The 15,747-nt window shown below is 44.9% G+C and overlaps 1 protein-coding gene across 4 annotated transcripts in view; it reads right to left on the reverse strand.

Annotated features, from left to right (window-relative positions):
• Positions 1–15,747, reverse strand: part of HIVEP3 (HIVEP zinc finger 3) — a 278,600-nt gene that overhangs the window by 14,671 nt on the left and 248,182 nt on the right. For all 4 annotated transcript variants that reach the window (XM_074894254.1, XM_074894251.1, XM_074894252.1 and 1 more), the window contains 2 exons: positions 11,789–11,964; positions 3,083–3,181 (listed from right to left, as the gene is read on the reverse strand). In XM_074894254.1, the coding sequence (XP_074750355.1) occupies positions 3,083–3,181; positions 11,789–11,964 (275 nt within the window). The remainder of the gene's footprint in view (positions 1–3,082; positions 3,182–11,788; positions 11,965–15,747) is intronic.

Genomic DNA, 15,747 nt, shown 5'->3' on the forward strand with positions numbered 1-15,747 from the left:
GGCCATAGGGCTCTTTCTTCTCCCATGTCCTCATCCCCTGACCACCCAGGTGACTACGCCTGGCCTGAACCAGAACCAAAGCCTGAAAGAGCATGGTAGCACTGCACAGGGGGATCACTGGGGTCTGGGACTGGTTAACCAGTGGGACTTTTCAGATATCTCCTGAAAGTTCTCTGCTGGCAAGTTGAGTCCTGGTCTGTTCAGGTCAAGGACAGTGGCATCAGCCCTCCAAGCCATATTTGTCCCAGGACAGTGACACAAGCCATGCAGCCCCATCAGATTGCTCTGCATCTGCACCTCTGTGCCTCCAAAACAGGGTGGCCACATCCAACCTCCTCTGAGGGAATGTTAATTCCCAAACTGCGCTCAGCATTTTTTGGAAGCGTGGTAGATGGCCTGAGCCACAGATGTCTTGTTGATTGCTCCTGCAGTTTAAGTTGAAACGATGGTGTGCCAGTGCCTGCCAATGTCCCCAGCACAGTCTAATTAGTGTGGAAATATCTCAAGGATCCAGCACACTGCAGGGGACAGCACTGCTGAGCTTCACTATCCAAAAACTGAGACTTAGAGCACCTTGGAGGGTCCCAGCAGCCAGGGCTGTCCAGCAGGCACAGCCTCCCCAGCCCTGTGAACCACCTGCACTGCAAGTTCCCTGCAGCACGAGGGGCTGCAGCCTGCAGCAGAGCAAACCCCATTCCCACCGAGGGCTATGTAGGGAAACACACTTAGTGATTTTTAATTACCTATGAAGCAGGAGGCACGTGACGCTGCCCATGTCCCGGGAACCAGCCCCTTTCCCAATAAAGCTCTGATGGACTTGACCTCAGCAGGGGACCAGGGTGATAAGCGCTGTTTGTTGTTCCTGCCGAGTTAACATTCCCTGGCTCACAGTGCCGTCTCCAGAACTTGCTCAGCTGATGTTCACTTTATAAAAATAACTGTGGCGCCATGTGTTTTATGAAATTCATTTTAACCCATTGTCAACAAACCCTTGTGGGCTGTGGCAGAATGAATCCCAGGGATGGTGGAATCAAAATTGTTTGGGGTGAGACAGGGGGATGAAACAGGAAACGGGGAAAAAAAATTGCTAAAGACAGCCACAAGAGCTGCTTTCATACTGGGATTTCTGGGGTGGCAGCCAGGAAGGGTCAGTCGTGTTCTGACCAGCCTGCAATGCAATGCAAACAGAAAACACCACCCTGCTCTGTGGCACTAAGTAAGTGTTTTATCCAGGAATAAACGCACTGTGGCAGAGACAGACCTGTGCTCCCAGAGCCTCTCTTCCCTCTGTAGCTGGTATGTGCAGTGTTTCCTATAAACACAAACAACCTGCTGAACACAAATGCAGATGACCCAAAATTTCATGAGGACCTGAGATTTGCTACCCCTAAAGCTTCTTCCTCATCATTCCTGCGCTGCGGCTCCAGCCCTGAATACTCAGGGTCTTGCTAAAGGAAACAGAATAACAATCGTAAAAACATCTAACTGTTCTCTGGAGACACATAACCTAACCCTTCACAGCTGTCGGAGCGTAGCCTCCAATAATTTGGGAAAAATATCTTTTCTAGCTCAAACAGCTAAGTATACATGAGACTTCCCCATGTTCCTTCATCTCCCAGCTTGGAGATCTTTCTCATCTTTCCCTCAGCATTTCTGACAGAGTCAGGAGTGCTTATGGTCACCACACTCCTGCCTGATGCTGCCCAGCCTCCAAAGAGATCTGCTTCTCGGGATGACTTCAGGGAAATTCAGCTGCAGATACTATAAACCAGGGCGGAAATTACTAAATAAGAGAGTCATGCGTCCTTCTCAAAGAACAGACAGACTCCTGAATTTACAGAGCCTTGGACAGATTTTGTGTGTTTGTGCATAAGTAGATGAAAGAAATAAGCAGGTGAGTCAGGGTAAATATATCTTCTTGTAAAGCACTCAGAATAATGCCATTAAATGTCAAAGCACCATGTTATTTTAGTTTTGCTGGCTCTTTCTCTACTGAGAAATCTTCCAGATCATTTCTGACCAGGTTGATTCACCTTCACCCTACACATGTAAAAGACCCGTGATAGTGAGGGATGAGGGGAGCAGCTGCCCCCACGCTGCTCACACCCCATCCTGGTATGCTGAGGTCTCCAGCAGCGGTGCGGGGTCCAGGCTGGGTCTGCCTGCGGAGGTGGGAGCAGCTCATGCATGCACCAGTCCCTCCAGACACAGCTCAGGTTTGCACTGGTAATTTGGAGTCTCCTGGGATCAGCCAAATACAGTAAGATGGGCAGGTCTCTATTAGATGATCCTTATGGAAAAGTCGTTCTCTGGAGGCCCTTTCAGGGGGAAGGTATCCCCCAAATCATTCATAGTCCTGTATTGCTGGAGTGCCCCCCCTCTGCAAGAACCTCACCACAGCCTGCACGGGCCACGCACCAAAGGGTCAACCCTGCGCTCGTGCTCAGCACTTCAGCTCCAGTAAAATATTCTGTCAGATCCTAACCAGGGGTCCCAGGACTGAATTTTCTCCTTCACCCACCAGACTGTGCTTGCAGCAGAGAAGTGGAGGTTCATGAGGCTCATGCAATGCCTCCTCGGGAGTGGGTCCTTCTGCTTCAGAGACTCCCTCTACAGCCAGGAGAGACCCAGGCTCTTTCAGAGCACAGCAGTCAGGCTCCTGAACTCCCCACTAGAGATACCCCAAAATACCAAGAAGCACTTTGTCATGCCATGGCTCCACCGTTTATTATTATGCATATAGCCCACATGCAGAGCGCTGGGCCAAACGCAGGATGCTCCCTACCCATCTGTTTACTCTTGCCTCTTGTCTGCAGCCAGCCAAAATACTTCAGACAAACATGCACAACCCCCAGCATGGAGACACGGGCTCACAGACTGTCCCACGGATGCAGCCTCCCAGGATGGCCCTGTAACCCACTCCATGCAAGCAGAAATCCCCCCTTGGGTGCTGGAAGAAGCCTGGGGTGAACAAAACTGCTCCACATCTTTGAAAGAATGATCTGCAGAGCACATCTCCTGCCTGAATGGATACTGCCCTCTCTTAGCAGCAACAGCAGGTTTATAATGTGAGAGATTTTACCTTCTTCGGCTTCCAGATCCACCAGTGAAGATACCAACACGCCCATCTCCTGACATTTTTTGCTGTGGGCCTTTGACTTCATATGTTTAGTCAGATTCCCTGAAAAGAAGCAGAGAACATATTTTGGTCAATATGGCTCTTTTTCTCTTTTTTTCTTTCTTTTTTTTTTTTTTTTTAATTTTTCAAGCTCAGCAGCAACAAGTTAATAATTTGGCTCTGAACCAGACAAAGGAGGCCTCTGACTCTCCCCAAACCACTATCCATTGCAAATACCCTGTGACACAAGGCTTTTGTTCCTTTACTGCTGCACAGGGGTGGAAGAGGAGGTGCTGGCAGGACTGTGTGACCTTTCAGGTGTTGTGCAACCTGAAAAAACAGTTGGGGTACACATTTGGGTCTGGGGGCAAGAAAAGTCCTAGATTGCTTTCAGCTGTGATGGTACAGCAAAGAAAAATGGTAGGAAAATAGGGAGTAGAAACACATCTCAATCTACATCAGCTCCCAGCACACAGGGTCACCTGCCTGGAGGTGAGAAGCTCCTTAGCACCACGGGGCAGGCTGGTACTACCAAAATGAATGCTCGAGATGCCACCCACAGGCAAAAACCCTACAATCACCCTCTCCCCCCAGCAGGACGGCTCAGATGCTCTGGCAAAGTGCCAGGCAAAAGTTCTCAGCTCCCTGGAACGGGGGGAGTCATGAAGACCCTCTGAAGCCCTGGGCACCAGCATCTGGCAGCACCGAGAAAAGCTGCTGAGCCCTAATGAGGCTTCCTTGGGGCTGGGATGGAAAGAGCAGCTCCTGCAAAGGGGAGTCTGGGATGTGGGGTGTTGGTTACTGCTCTGTGACTGTGATGGGACAACTCATGGGCATGCCAGCCTCACAGGGCACGTCTCTAATTCTAAATCCCAAATTATGGGCAGGTTAATTAGACAGTTATTAACCCTACTTATATCCAAGGGAAACGCTGAACAAAGGGGAAACTTTGTTGAGGGAAAAAAGGTAGGTAGGTGGAAAGGAGAGAAAAACAAAGGGTAGGAGAAATAAAGAAAAAATGTCCCATTCTTCCCTTTCCTCTCCCACAGCCCTTCATGGGCTGAGCTGATGATGAGAAGAAACCTGGGCCCTTTGCTGAAGCTCCACCAAGGGCTGTTTAATTTTCCAACACAGCCCAGGAGCTGGCTGAGCACTTCAAATTCACTGCAGCGATATGAGGTGCCATCGGCCTTCCTGTTAGCTAACACTTGAGAGTAGTGCTGAACATGAGGCTTGTTTTTCTCACAAAAAAAAAAAAAAAAAAAAGAGGAAAAAATGAATTCTCACACTTTATTATAACTTTCAGCTGAGGACTGAGGTCCCTCAGCTGGTATCCTGCGATCCACAGAGTCCCCCAGTCCCTGAGCTGGGTGGGAGTATAGAGGGCCTCTATCAACCTCTCCTCCCGCTGCTCCGGATAGTATAAATAAATAAGCAACTATTCATTGGAGCAGAGAATTACCCGTGACGCCCTCACATCTCAGAAGAGTGCCATAACCATCTAGCTACCAAGTTAGTTTCTCTTTAGCCCATGAATTATTTATTTAGCCCATTTTATACAAAATGGAATAGCTCCAACAGGAAAGACCAAGAGAGACAAAGGCTGACTATATATCCTTGTGTATCTGGCACCCATCTAGGATGTGGATTGAAAGGATATTTAATAATTTGAATGCAGCAAAACAGCTCCAATAAGAGAGATTTATTATTTTTAAACTTCATGCCTAAATACCCTTAGCCCCAAGGTTAGGACACTCAGGTATGAGGACGAAGCCAGCTTGGCTCAGGTCCTTACTCCGAATCAGACCTCTCTTTCTCCACTTTGGACCAGGAGTTTTGTTCTGGACCCAAAGACACCCAGTCAGACAAGAGCACACTCTCATGTACACCTCTGATTCCAGTGAATCACTATTGTTTTAAAGTGAAAAACTGTTTCACTGAAAAGTAGCCAATGAATCCAAATGGTGGCCTCACGGAACTGGAATTTAGTTTTGGACCCAACTAGCAAAAAGACAAACTGACTCAGTCTGTTGAAACCAAACCCTGCTGCTGCTGCTGCCTGTACATCACGGCACATCGCATCTTGGCTGACAAAAATGACCCATCTTTGCTCAGTTACCACAGCAAAATCCCTAACTGGATTCCCTCCAATGATAATAAACACAGAAAATAAGCCCAAGTAAATGCCTAGTGTGAGCAGGGGGTTGTTGGTTAACCTATGGTCTGTGTCACCCCAGGAACTCAGCTGTGATCCCCACGGTGGGAAGAGTCAGGAGGGGGGGTCCACCAGGCATTTTGGTGCTACCACATCCCCAAAACAAGCTGTGCTTGTGACTGTGCTACATGCATCTGGCTTTGGCTAAACTGGGAGGGCGTAACATTCATTTCGCAGGGGGGGTGTTAAATGCAATGTTTTGGGCAAGACTGCAGCCACCCCCTACTCACGGGAAGGACTCTGGTCCTCAGAGGCGTACAGCGGCCACCTTGGCCACTTCGGATGGCTGAAGGCTTGTTACACACACAAGTCCTCCCCGCTGCCTTAGCTTCAGTGCTGTTCACAGCAAACGCACACTCTCCCTTTTGCTGCTGCAGGATCTGGGCAGACACCGGAGCTTCTGCAGCCTGCAGCTCTCCACCCATCACTTCACTGCACCTCTGCTTTGACTCAGCTCCACCCTGAGCAACGGTTCGGGTTGACAAGCTCTGCCAAAAGCCATCAGTGTCACTTCCTTTTTTATTTTCTTTCACTGGAGGCAACTGTCCTTGTGCAAGGCAACGCCACGGCTCTTCCTTCCTCACCCAGGCTGCCTGCACAGGCGTGAGCCAGAAGGCACTGCACAGGCAATGCCAAAACCCCCTGTGAGAACGAGTTTATGCAAAATACCAAAGGACCAATTCATAGCAAGTGTTGCTTTCTTTCCCCTTCTACTTTTTTCTACTCTGCTTTCCATCTCCCTTCATTCTCATTTGGTTAGATAAGGTAATACCCACACACACTGATGAACAAGATAAGCCTGCAAAGCTCAGTGCAAATCCCCCTGGTGCACCATCTATCCATGCACAGCACCCTGCACACACACCAGGAAGAAATTCCAACAAAGTAGGGATGCTGCTATCCTTTTAGGAAAGGCAGACTCAGCAGGCCGGATTCTCCTCTGACCTAAGTTTGCATCATTTTAAGGAAGTTGAAAGCTTGAGGCTTATTTACACCAGCTGAGAAGCTGAGTTATCATCTTGGGAGCAATTTGGAGGGCAATGATATTTATCTTATCAGGGTTCTTCTTACAGTTTGTGTTTTTAGACTCCTTAATTAATGCTGGCAGGATTAAATGCTAAAGTTCTTCGGCAAATTTCCAGTAAAATCAACACCACTTTGCCTAAGTAAAAGCTGGATATGAATCCTACAAGGAAGGACTCACAGCTACTTGTTGCCTTACAGAGTTCTGGCTCCCAACTTAAAAAAAAAAAAAAAAAAAAAACAAACCAAAAAAAAAAAACCACATAGCATTGCTTCCTTGGAAACAGTGGAAAAAACATATTTGAAGGAGCAAGAGAGAAACTAGCAGTCAGGGAAGCTGGATTTAAATAGCAGAACAATTATATTGAATCCTAAGCAGGTAAGTGGTCCTCACTAAGGACTGTTTACCAAAAAGCTCCCAAATTTGAAATAAACTGGCTATATTTAAATAAATTCAGGGATCAGTGGAAATTAGGACCCCACCCCAACCGTTGTTGCATTGGAGGAGTACACACAGTATCAGCACAGCTCTCTCATTACGCCTGCTTGTAACTATGTATTACCGGCTGCTTAAGCCCTTCTGATGTTGTGAGGTCTTATTCTGGACTTAAAGCAGCTTAAATACTTGTGTTGTTTTGAGAAAGCTAAAACTCTAGTGTTCCAAAAGCACTTAAAGTAGCTTAATAGGGACTAGAAGTGATTTCCCAGTTCAATTTAAAGAGGAAAATTAATTTTTCAGAATATCAATTATCATATTTTAAAGGTGGCGGAGTTAAAGCAAAACATAGAGAACAGAAACGTTAAGATTCCTGGAAAAACTATCCTGTCTGTATTGGGCATACACCATGCTTTCTATTTCTCTTCTTAAATGTGAACAATTAACAACAAAAAACCCAGCAAATGACCCACTGCATGATCTCAGCATCCAAGGCGACACTGTGATACAAACATTCACAGCTTTCCAGGACTCAAGTACCTTCATATTCCTCTCTTAAAATAATATGCAAGGAGAGCAACAGCTACTCTATAACTAGCAGACTCCCATTTTCCTGTGAAATGCACTCACACAGAGAGAACCAGCCACAGGTCAATACTCTTCATCACAGATAAACCCTTGAAATAGGTTTAATGATGCACAGGCCTCGATTTAGGTCTCAGCATGGAGATGATGTCTCCAAGTGAGACTCTATGAGAAGGAAAGCTTTAATTTATATAATTTATTGGGGAAAAGATTTCAGTTTTTTAAAATTTTGTTATTATCTTTTATACTAATTGACTTAAAGATTAAAAGAGAGAATTTGAACATCTAGCCTGCCTGTATTGATACAGTCTATAAAATATTAGCCATCTTCTGGATCAAACCTATCAGCTTGCAGTAGCCAAAAACTAATCTTCCAGAAAGGGACGCAGGCTGGATTTGCAGATTTCAAAATGCAGAGAATTAGAATATTTCCCATTGAGGCTTGTGCTGAGACTTAATAGCTGCACTGTTTAAAAAAAAAAAAATAACAGCTAATATTTCACTTGAATCTGCCAGTCTTTTACTTCCAGCCCTCTTTTTTTTTTTTTTCTTTTTTTTTTTTTTTTTTTTTTTTTAACCTTTCCCTGGTAAGTTAAAAAGCCCTTTTGCTCATAGCGTTTTGTCTCCTGTCTGGACCACTGGGTCATTTTCTGATCCCAGCAACACGTCTCACACCACATTGTGTAAGGGAGCAGGCAGCGAATTCCTGAGGATAACTGTCCTCATCCCATCGGAGGTTTGTGACATTCCAAGAGCACAGGGACCAAAGCCTTCTCCCAGCAGTGGCTCCACAGGGATGCTCGGACCTTTTCCCTCTTCCCAGATGCTAAGGAAGGCCCCAGCACACACAGGGACATTTTGCAAATCTACATATCAATCTGCCCTGCTCTAACAGCAGTTAATTCTTTTGGAGCTTTCCGCCAGTTGGACCTGCTCTGTACTTTCCAGAGGAGGCTTAGCAGAGCGCTGAGTCTGCTAGAGCAGTAATAATAATAAACGGTGCAGCCATAACCTTGCCTTTAAGGGCTGAGGGGGTAATGCATTTAATATATTAACATGTTCAATAACCTCAGTGCCTGTCATGTGCTGATTTAAGGAACTGCAAACTAATTTATTAAAGGAAGACTATGGCTGAGGACATGAAGAAGTCTGGTGTCTGGAAACTGTGAGTGGACTAGACTATCAAATGGATATCTTCAGCCAACAGGCACCGATGTCCTTTACACAAGCACCTTTTAAATTAAAATGAAGCTCCTTGTCCCTTCTGACCTCCAAGCCAAGGCAGCAGCATTGACAGTGAGCTGCTCCATACACTTTGTCCAGAAATTTTAAGAAATTTTAAGTAATCAAGACATGAGTCTGAATGAGAACAGAAGATAGTTGTGGAAAAGGATAATGTCTGCACAGGAGGGGAATTAATGTGCTAACTGACCCACATCCCCAAGTCACTCAAGACAAGGAGTGAAGAAAGGGGCTGCACTTCCCTCGAGCATCTGAAGATGAGTGACAAGGGAAGGCTGGTGGTTCCTGTGTCCCCTCTGGGAAGGTGGTCAAGGAAAAAGCTCTCCCTGACCTTCCTGAAAGGGAAAATTGTTAGACTGCAACATTTTCTTCATTTCCTTCCTGGTAAGAAAACAATGAAGAAGCCGCTTAACTTCTTTTAAACAACCTCTTGGAGGCCACAGTAACAAACCTCTTAGGAGAGTGCTACTACAGTGGAGGTAGAGACACCTCATTAAAGAGGCACGTTTATATCTGGTCCAGAAACGTAAAATCAAATAAATCTTTACAAACCAAATTTCCAAGACTGCTGTTTCCATCAGCTAAGTGAGCACACAAAAATCTCATGGATCTGCTTTAAAATAATAATAAAAAAAAATTCCTGCAGTTCTGTAACCCAAAGGAACAGCTTCACTTACAGTGACAGAAATGCACAAAAAGCAGACAAGCAGCATAATTAGTGAAAAAGGGAAAATATTTAAAGTTCTTTCTTTTGCAAAAGTTTTCCTGATTCTTGGAACGAAGATACGGATTTTCCGGGGCCGGCGGGGGGAGAGGTACACATTTTAACCAGATAAAGATCCTCATTAAAAATAATAATAAAAAAACGTTTAACTGCTTCCAGCCTACTTGAGAGTTTAGAGCATTAGATCATGCTGGAGAGATCTACCACAGCCAAAATGAAGACAGCTCCATAGATATCCCCCTTGAGTTTACGCTGAAGGCTAAAATTAACTTTGGAAAACTGTTTTCTAAAAGAGCTTCAACTCAGCTTGTATTTTTGCAAGTGCAGTCCGGTAGTGAGAGCTCCAGCTTCTCCATTCTGCAATTAACTGTGGTTGCAAAACTGCACACCAGGAAGGAGGATCCTAATGAATCAGGGCACAAACAAACTTATTTTAGACTCCGCAAAATAATCTGTGAAACATCCAGTTCTGCAAATCTCCTGGATCTCCAGTTCACACTCCATCACCAACAGCAATGATTCTGTAACTGGACTTTAACCGATGATTTTATCAGCACACAAGGCTGATCTTTTTCTCACTCTCCAGTATTTCTTCCAAAGGTCCTTGTGTCTCCACCATCAGCAAAGCAAACAGCTTTTACCCAAGTGCTGCAAAGTTCCATGAAGTATAAGCATGCCCACAGGACACAGCCAGGGCTCTGACCGTCACCCCCTTCCAGCAAAAAGTCATTTTCATGCAATTCCACATTATCATCATGCAACTCTTTGTCCTGAAATCGCTGATCAGGGAAGTTCTGCCCCCTCATGCATTCATAGGCAAATGCATAGTTTTGCATTCAAACACCAACACTGGGTTGCTTTTTTGAAGGAAGCATTTCCATGTTACTTCCTCATGCAAGTTTGCTGCAAAGCTAAAGAAGGGAAGTCCCTTGAAGGCAAGTGTCTATTTGCAATGAGCAATCAGCAGAGTCAGTGCTGACAGTTTGTGTGCTTCAAGGGAGCAGAGATGAAGAGCAAAGCGGCTAGAGAGATGGTGGAAAGGATGGTTTGATCGCAGCATCCTGAATAAAAGCCTAACAGAAGCATGGTGGAAAGCAAGATGAAGTGACGGAAGAGGCTGAATTGATTCACTTCTCAAAGAAAAACCTCAGAGCTAAGTAACAAAAGCAAGAGGGAAAGAGAAAGAAAATGAATCAGAAATAGCTCCAGGCTGGGAGGGAGAGAAAGAACTGTTGCTTGGATCTGCTGTATGTCTCTGACGAGAATTTGGCCTCAAATTCAGTATCACTTCCCCATGCTCCCATATGCCTAGTGATCACCAACACGTTGTTACCCAGAAATCGCCCGCCAGCTTTACCAACAAAGCCATCAGCTCCAGGCACTGCCCACCCTGAATCACCCAGCGTCTGGGTCACTTATCCAGCACAGACAAGCCCTCCATCGGCACTTCTGGCTAAGCACACGTGCCACAGTCCACGCAGCACCCAGTGCCTCACCCCCCACCCATGCTGTGCCGCTTCCCACTGTTGTTTTGGGGTTGACGCTCTTCTTGAGTAATTAACTCTCCCAGCTGTGTCATCTTCTGAGATTTGCAATGATGGAGGTACAGACAATGGACATTTTGCATTTTTGTCAAACTATAATCAAGAAACTGAACTCGACATCCTTATTGCAAGACTTGCTGCAACCAAAGATGGAGGGGAGATCTGTCAAACCCACAGTGCCAGACACTTATGAGAAGTTAAAGGGACCTGGGCACCTCTGGCACTTTTGAAAACTTTACCCACAGTCTCTTGGAAGAGACATTTTTTTGCACGTGGTTTTGCATGTTCCTGATAAGAGTTCACTCACACATTCACTGAGGCAATGATGAAGGTTGCTTGCAAAGAGTATCTGGTGGTAGTGAGGTTGTGGATCATTAATGACTAGAATGTCCTGGAATGAAGGTCTTTAGAGAAAAAGTCTATTGATATGATATAGAAAATGTTGAAGCTACATGCAACTGCGAAGGATGAAATGTGCAGCGCGAACAGATCTAGCATAAAAAGCCACCCAAAGACTGTCTCCAGGTGCTTGTTCATGGATGTTTGCCTGACCCAGGAGCTTTTGCTCTCATTCTGGGGTGGTTTTGTTTATAAATCCTTGACAGCGAAGCTGTATTTCAGGATTATTCCCTTTAAGAATCACAAATAGGATGGTGCAGATGCTCTGCTGCAGGCTGGCATGTACAGCCAGTGCTTTCCACCACAACACGCATCAGCTTAATGCAGGACTGGTCCTCTTCTGAAAATTTCAGTCAATTTAAGACTCCCTCATCCCCCTCCCTCCGACTCCTGGGGTTTTCCAGACCCTGGGAAGGCTTTCCCTTCCCCTTTGCCAGTGCCCCCAAGAAGACTTGTAAGTCAATATACTAAGCAGAGGAGCTAGGAGCTGACTGTCTCTTACCTTTGGTTTTAAAAGCAAAGTTACAGTACTTGCAGACATATGGCCTGACGTCTGTGTGCGTGCGAATGTGTTTCTTCAGCATGCTGGGTTTCTTGCAGCGAATTCCACACTCCTCACATACATACTTCCCTCTTCCACGGCCTCGCACATACACATACTCTTCGTTTGATTTGTACCTATGAGCAACAGGTGTCATGATAAAAAAAAAAAAAAAAAAAAAAGAAGATTCCCACCTCAAAAGTAGTCACAACTTTCCTGAATTAATTCAGCATGTTATTGACACCACCGGTCTCATTTACCATTTGCTAGCTCTGGGTAATTAGGCTAAATTTAAAATATCGACAAAAGCTTTTGCCCAGATGCCTACTTCCTCTTCTGGAATATGTTCTTATGTCCTACATCTGCTTCTCTATACAGACAAATAGCCCAAAGTCCGAGATAAGTCACAGGGTCACCCAAATGTCCTGATTTTCCCCATCCTCAAACACAAACTGAGGCACTCATAATAGTCTGCATAAGATATGTCACAGTCCAGCCTGGTTGCCTGAATCATCTCTCAGCCAATGCTCTGTTTTAAAATATGCACAGTCTGTCACCGTACTATGCAAAGTATTGAGAAAATACATCCCAGCTAAATCTCCTGTGATACAACCTTTCCCACCCACTGGGACAACAGTAAAAGCCATCTGAGAACACTGTGATGCCACACTGCAAGCTGTGGTCCCTGCACAGACTCCTGATAGAATGAGACACCCAGAATGGACACAAAGAGAAGAAAACATAATTTTTTAAAATATATTGTGCTAACACTAAATGTAAACACCGCAGACTCCAGGCTCTTTTATCTTTGGCACAAAATCATGACTTAGGTTTACCCAAGAGAATGAGATTGGTCATCCTTCCTTCACATTGTATATTCATCTATTTTCTGTCCACGCAGTAGTGCATAGGGAAGGCTACAGGATGGGGGTTTGAAAAATATTTGTGAGACTGAGACAAATCATTTAGCCTCCCGATGTTTAGCAAATGGAGTCTGTAATTTCCTTTACTTGCAGCACAAGAAGAATAAGGTAACACAAAATTGGTCCTATGTATTTATAATGCAAACCAAAAAAGATCATTTAATACTGAGTGAAAAATACACAAAGGTCATGAATCCAGCCCCGATAGGATGATAATGGCATGGTCTGCACAGGATGCATTCAAGAAAATACATCTCAGTTACCCACAAGTGTGGATTTAAAAGCAGGTAAGTCACACTGCATGAACCCCTTGATCTCCCACCCAGGCAGAATGTACATGGCCTTGACTCCATTTTGTTTCATTCACTTAGGAAGTGTACAGGTAATTTCAGTTCCACATGGGTGTTCTACTACACATGAAATTCAGAATAATCTTCCTGGAAGATTCAGAAATTCAGAATAATCAACCTGGCAAATGTGAGTTGTGGACTAAACCCTTCCTCTCCTGCCAAGTCCTGGTGTCTCTGACTCAAGGTCTTAGCTGTAAAAGGCAGGCCGAGCCACTTCTTTGCTTCACAGGAGACATGTGAGCAGATGCTTAAAAGATGATGAGTTGCTCATGCATTAAGGTGATGAGGTCACAGATCTCCTATGCAGGTTCAGACACAGACTAGAGAAGAGAAGAAAAATGGGTGTCTAGATAGCCCCAATCCAGCCTGAAATACCAGTAGCAGCACCAGCCTAACTAGGTCTTGGTGTCCAACAGCTACATGTGGGGGAACAGCCTGTATTTCTGTCCTTTAGCATCAGCAGAAGTTCTCCAGACCATAACCAGGGTCATCTAGTAGCCCAGATACTCTATTCTATCTCCTCTAACTGAAGCCACAGCAATGCCATCTACACCGTTGCCTTCCCCCGCTCCTCTCCCCCACCAAAAAAACCCCAACAAACACCACCACCAAAACCCCTTCATCACAAGGTTCACATTATTTGGCCAGAGGGGACTGAGCTGGTGTCTGAAGAGCACACACCGACTTGTCAGCTTCCACCCTAGTATGTCCAGCTATCTCCATTTAACCATACAGATGTCAGGGTACCCATAATTAATTGTTAGGGATGGCCAACGTCCCTTCTTCATTCAGTCGGTGACTTAACGCTAAAGCAGCAAAAGGAACCCAGGAATCCCGAATTTTCTTCAGTTCAAATTTGTATTTGAGGCTTCCTTCTCACCCTCCTTTCCTTCCATCATTATGCTGGTAATCACCTTGCCATTTAAAAAATGAAATTACCCCTTTATCAGCCTTGTACTTGCACTACCCTTAATTACACTCTCACATGGAAATCTCTAAGCATGTTCTTTGTGTCCAACAGTCCCTTCATCAGCCTCATTAAAGCTATCGAGGCTGGCTTTTCCTGGATAAAAAGGCACACGTGATTTAATCTGAAATTAGACATTGCAGTTTATCTGACACCCTGTGAGACTAAGCCATCCTTTAACACAGATATTTTTCTACAGCTCTCTGAGACCATGTGTAAAACACACAGGGAGAGGAGAGAAACAGAAAAAGAAAGGTAACCTAAAGAACTACTGAACCAAACAAGAAGAAGAAAGCAAAGGAGGTGACACTGCCATAACACAGAGAAGGCTGCTGCAAATGCCATCTGTCTACATCGAAGGCTATAATATGTTTATGGAGATAATTACTTCAATATGATGCTGGTTTCTCTGTGGATCTAATACGCTCATATGATTTGCATCAGAAAGACAAATCAATGACAGCTCACTGCACGTGAAGATTTACCCTGGACAAAGGATCTTCCTGCTCTGTAATGTTTGCTGTAACCAGATCCCTCTAATATCCACAGTTGGAGTTTGTGTCAGCAAATCTGGGTTTCTCTTCCCGCGCACTGTGGAATTCATGATCCTGTAGCTAGCAACTTACACCTCTTACAGTGTCACAGCTCCCATCTAATACCGAGATGATTTGAAATTCAGGAGGCTAACTGGCCATTATGAGCTTGCAGACTAATTTAGGAAATTCTTTCAAACAGACACACAAAAGATAAAAATTCAGTTATTTGATGCAGCTTTCACAAGGTTAGTTGCTGTGTTCTGCTAGCAAATGCACATCTGTTGAACTTTGTGCAACCACTACAAACACTTTCCAGAGCAAGAGGAACTGGCACTATGGCAGCATCGGTGCCACCGTAGGCAGTACCAGATTCAGAGACTTCATGGCCCCAAAACAGACCATCAGTGTCAGGAGTCACAGGAAACCAAACAATGGGAAAACATGAACCTGGGGAAAGCTTTGTCACAGCTCTTTCCCTTAAACGTAAAACCATGAAGCATTTATTCCTTTGCAGTCTTTAGGAGGTTTAGGTCTTAATATTTGCCATTACAACTATCTGACTATCCTTCTTAGCCTCAGACACCTTTTTTTTTTCCTCAGCACTGTGAGCCACATCCAAAATCTTCATGTGGCTGAAAACCACATGATAAAATCTTGGAGAGCAGAGGGGGAAGGAAGTTTGGTGGTTCACAGGCAGGAAGGGAGAGCAGGTTTCTGGGGGACTCATTGCTTCACTATGAGACACAGTTCAGCTGAATCACCCCTTCTCTCCTGGTTTCTACAGCCACCAGAATTTCACCTTGCCCTGCAAAGTCTTTGCTGATGTGACCTTGCTGGTCACAACCTCAGCCCAGCAGCTGCACTTATATTATTTGCAAGTCACATGTAGGCAGTCTGATTTTGTGAATTTCCAGAATTTGAAGCTTCATCATGTGTTATGGTGAAGAACACCCTTGGTTAGTTTTGCAGCAATCGAACGAGTATTTTCTTGACTGGTTTTGACATTTGCTAAACTCACTTGTTTGATTTTTGGATTTCTGGTACACAGTAACAGGAACTGGATATCTGATCCCTTTCCTGTGCCGCTGCATTTAGCTCACAGTCAAGTGAACCAAGTAGCTCCAGTTGTTGCCTTCGGCGTAAG

The sequence above is a fragment of the Strix uralensis genome, chromosome 25, assembly GCF_047716275.1.
Source record: "Strix uralensis isolate ZFMK-TIS-50842 chromosome 25, bStrUra1, whole genome shotgun sequence".
Taxonomy (NCBI): domain Eukaryota; kingdom Metazoa; phylum Chordata; class Aves; order Strigiformes; family Strigidae; genus Strix; species Strix uralensis.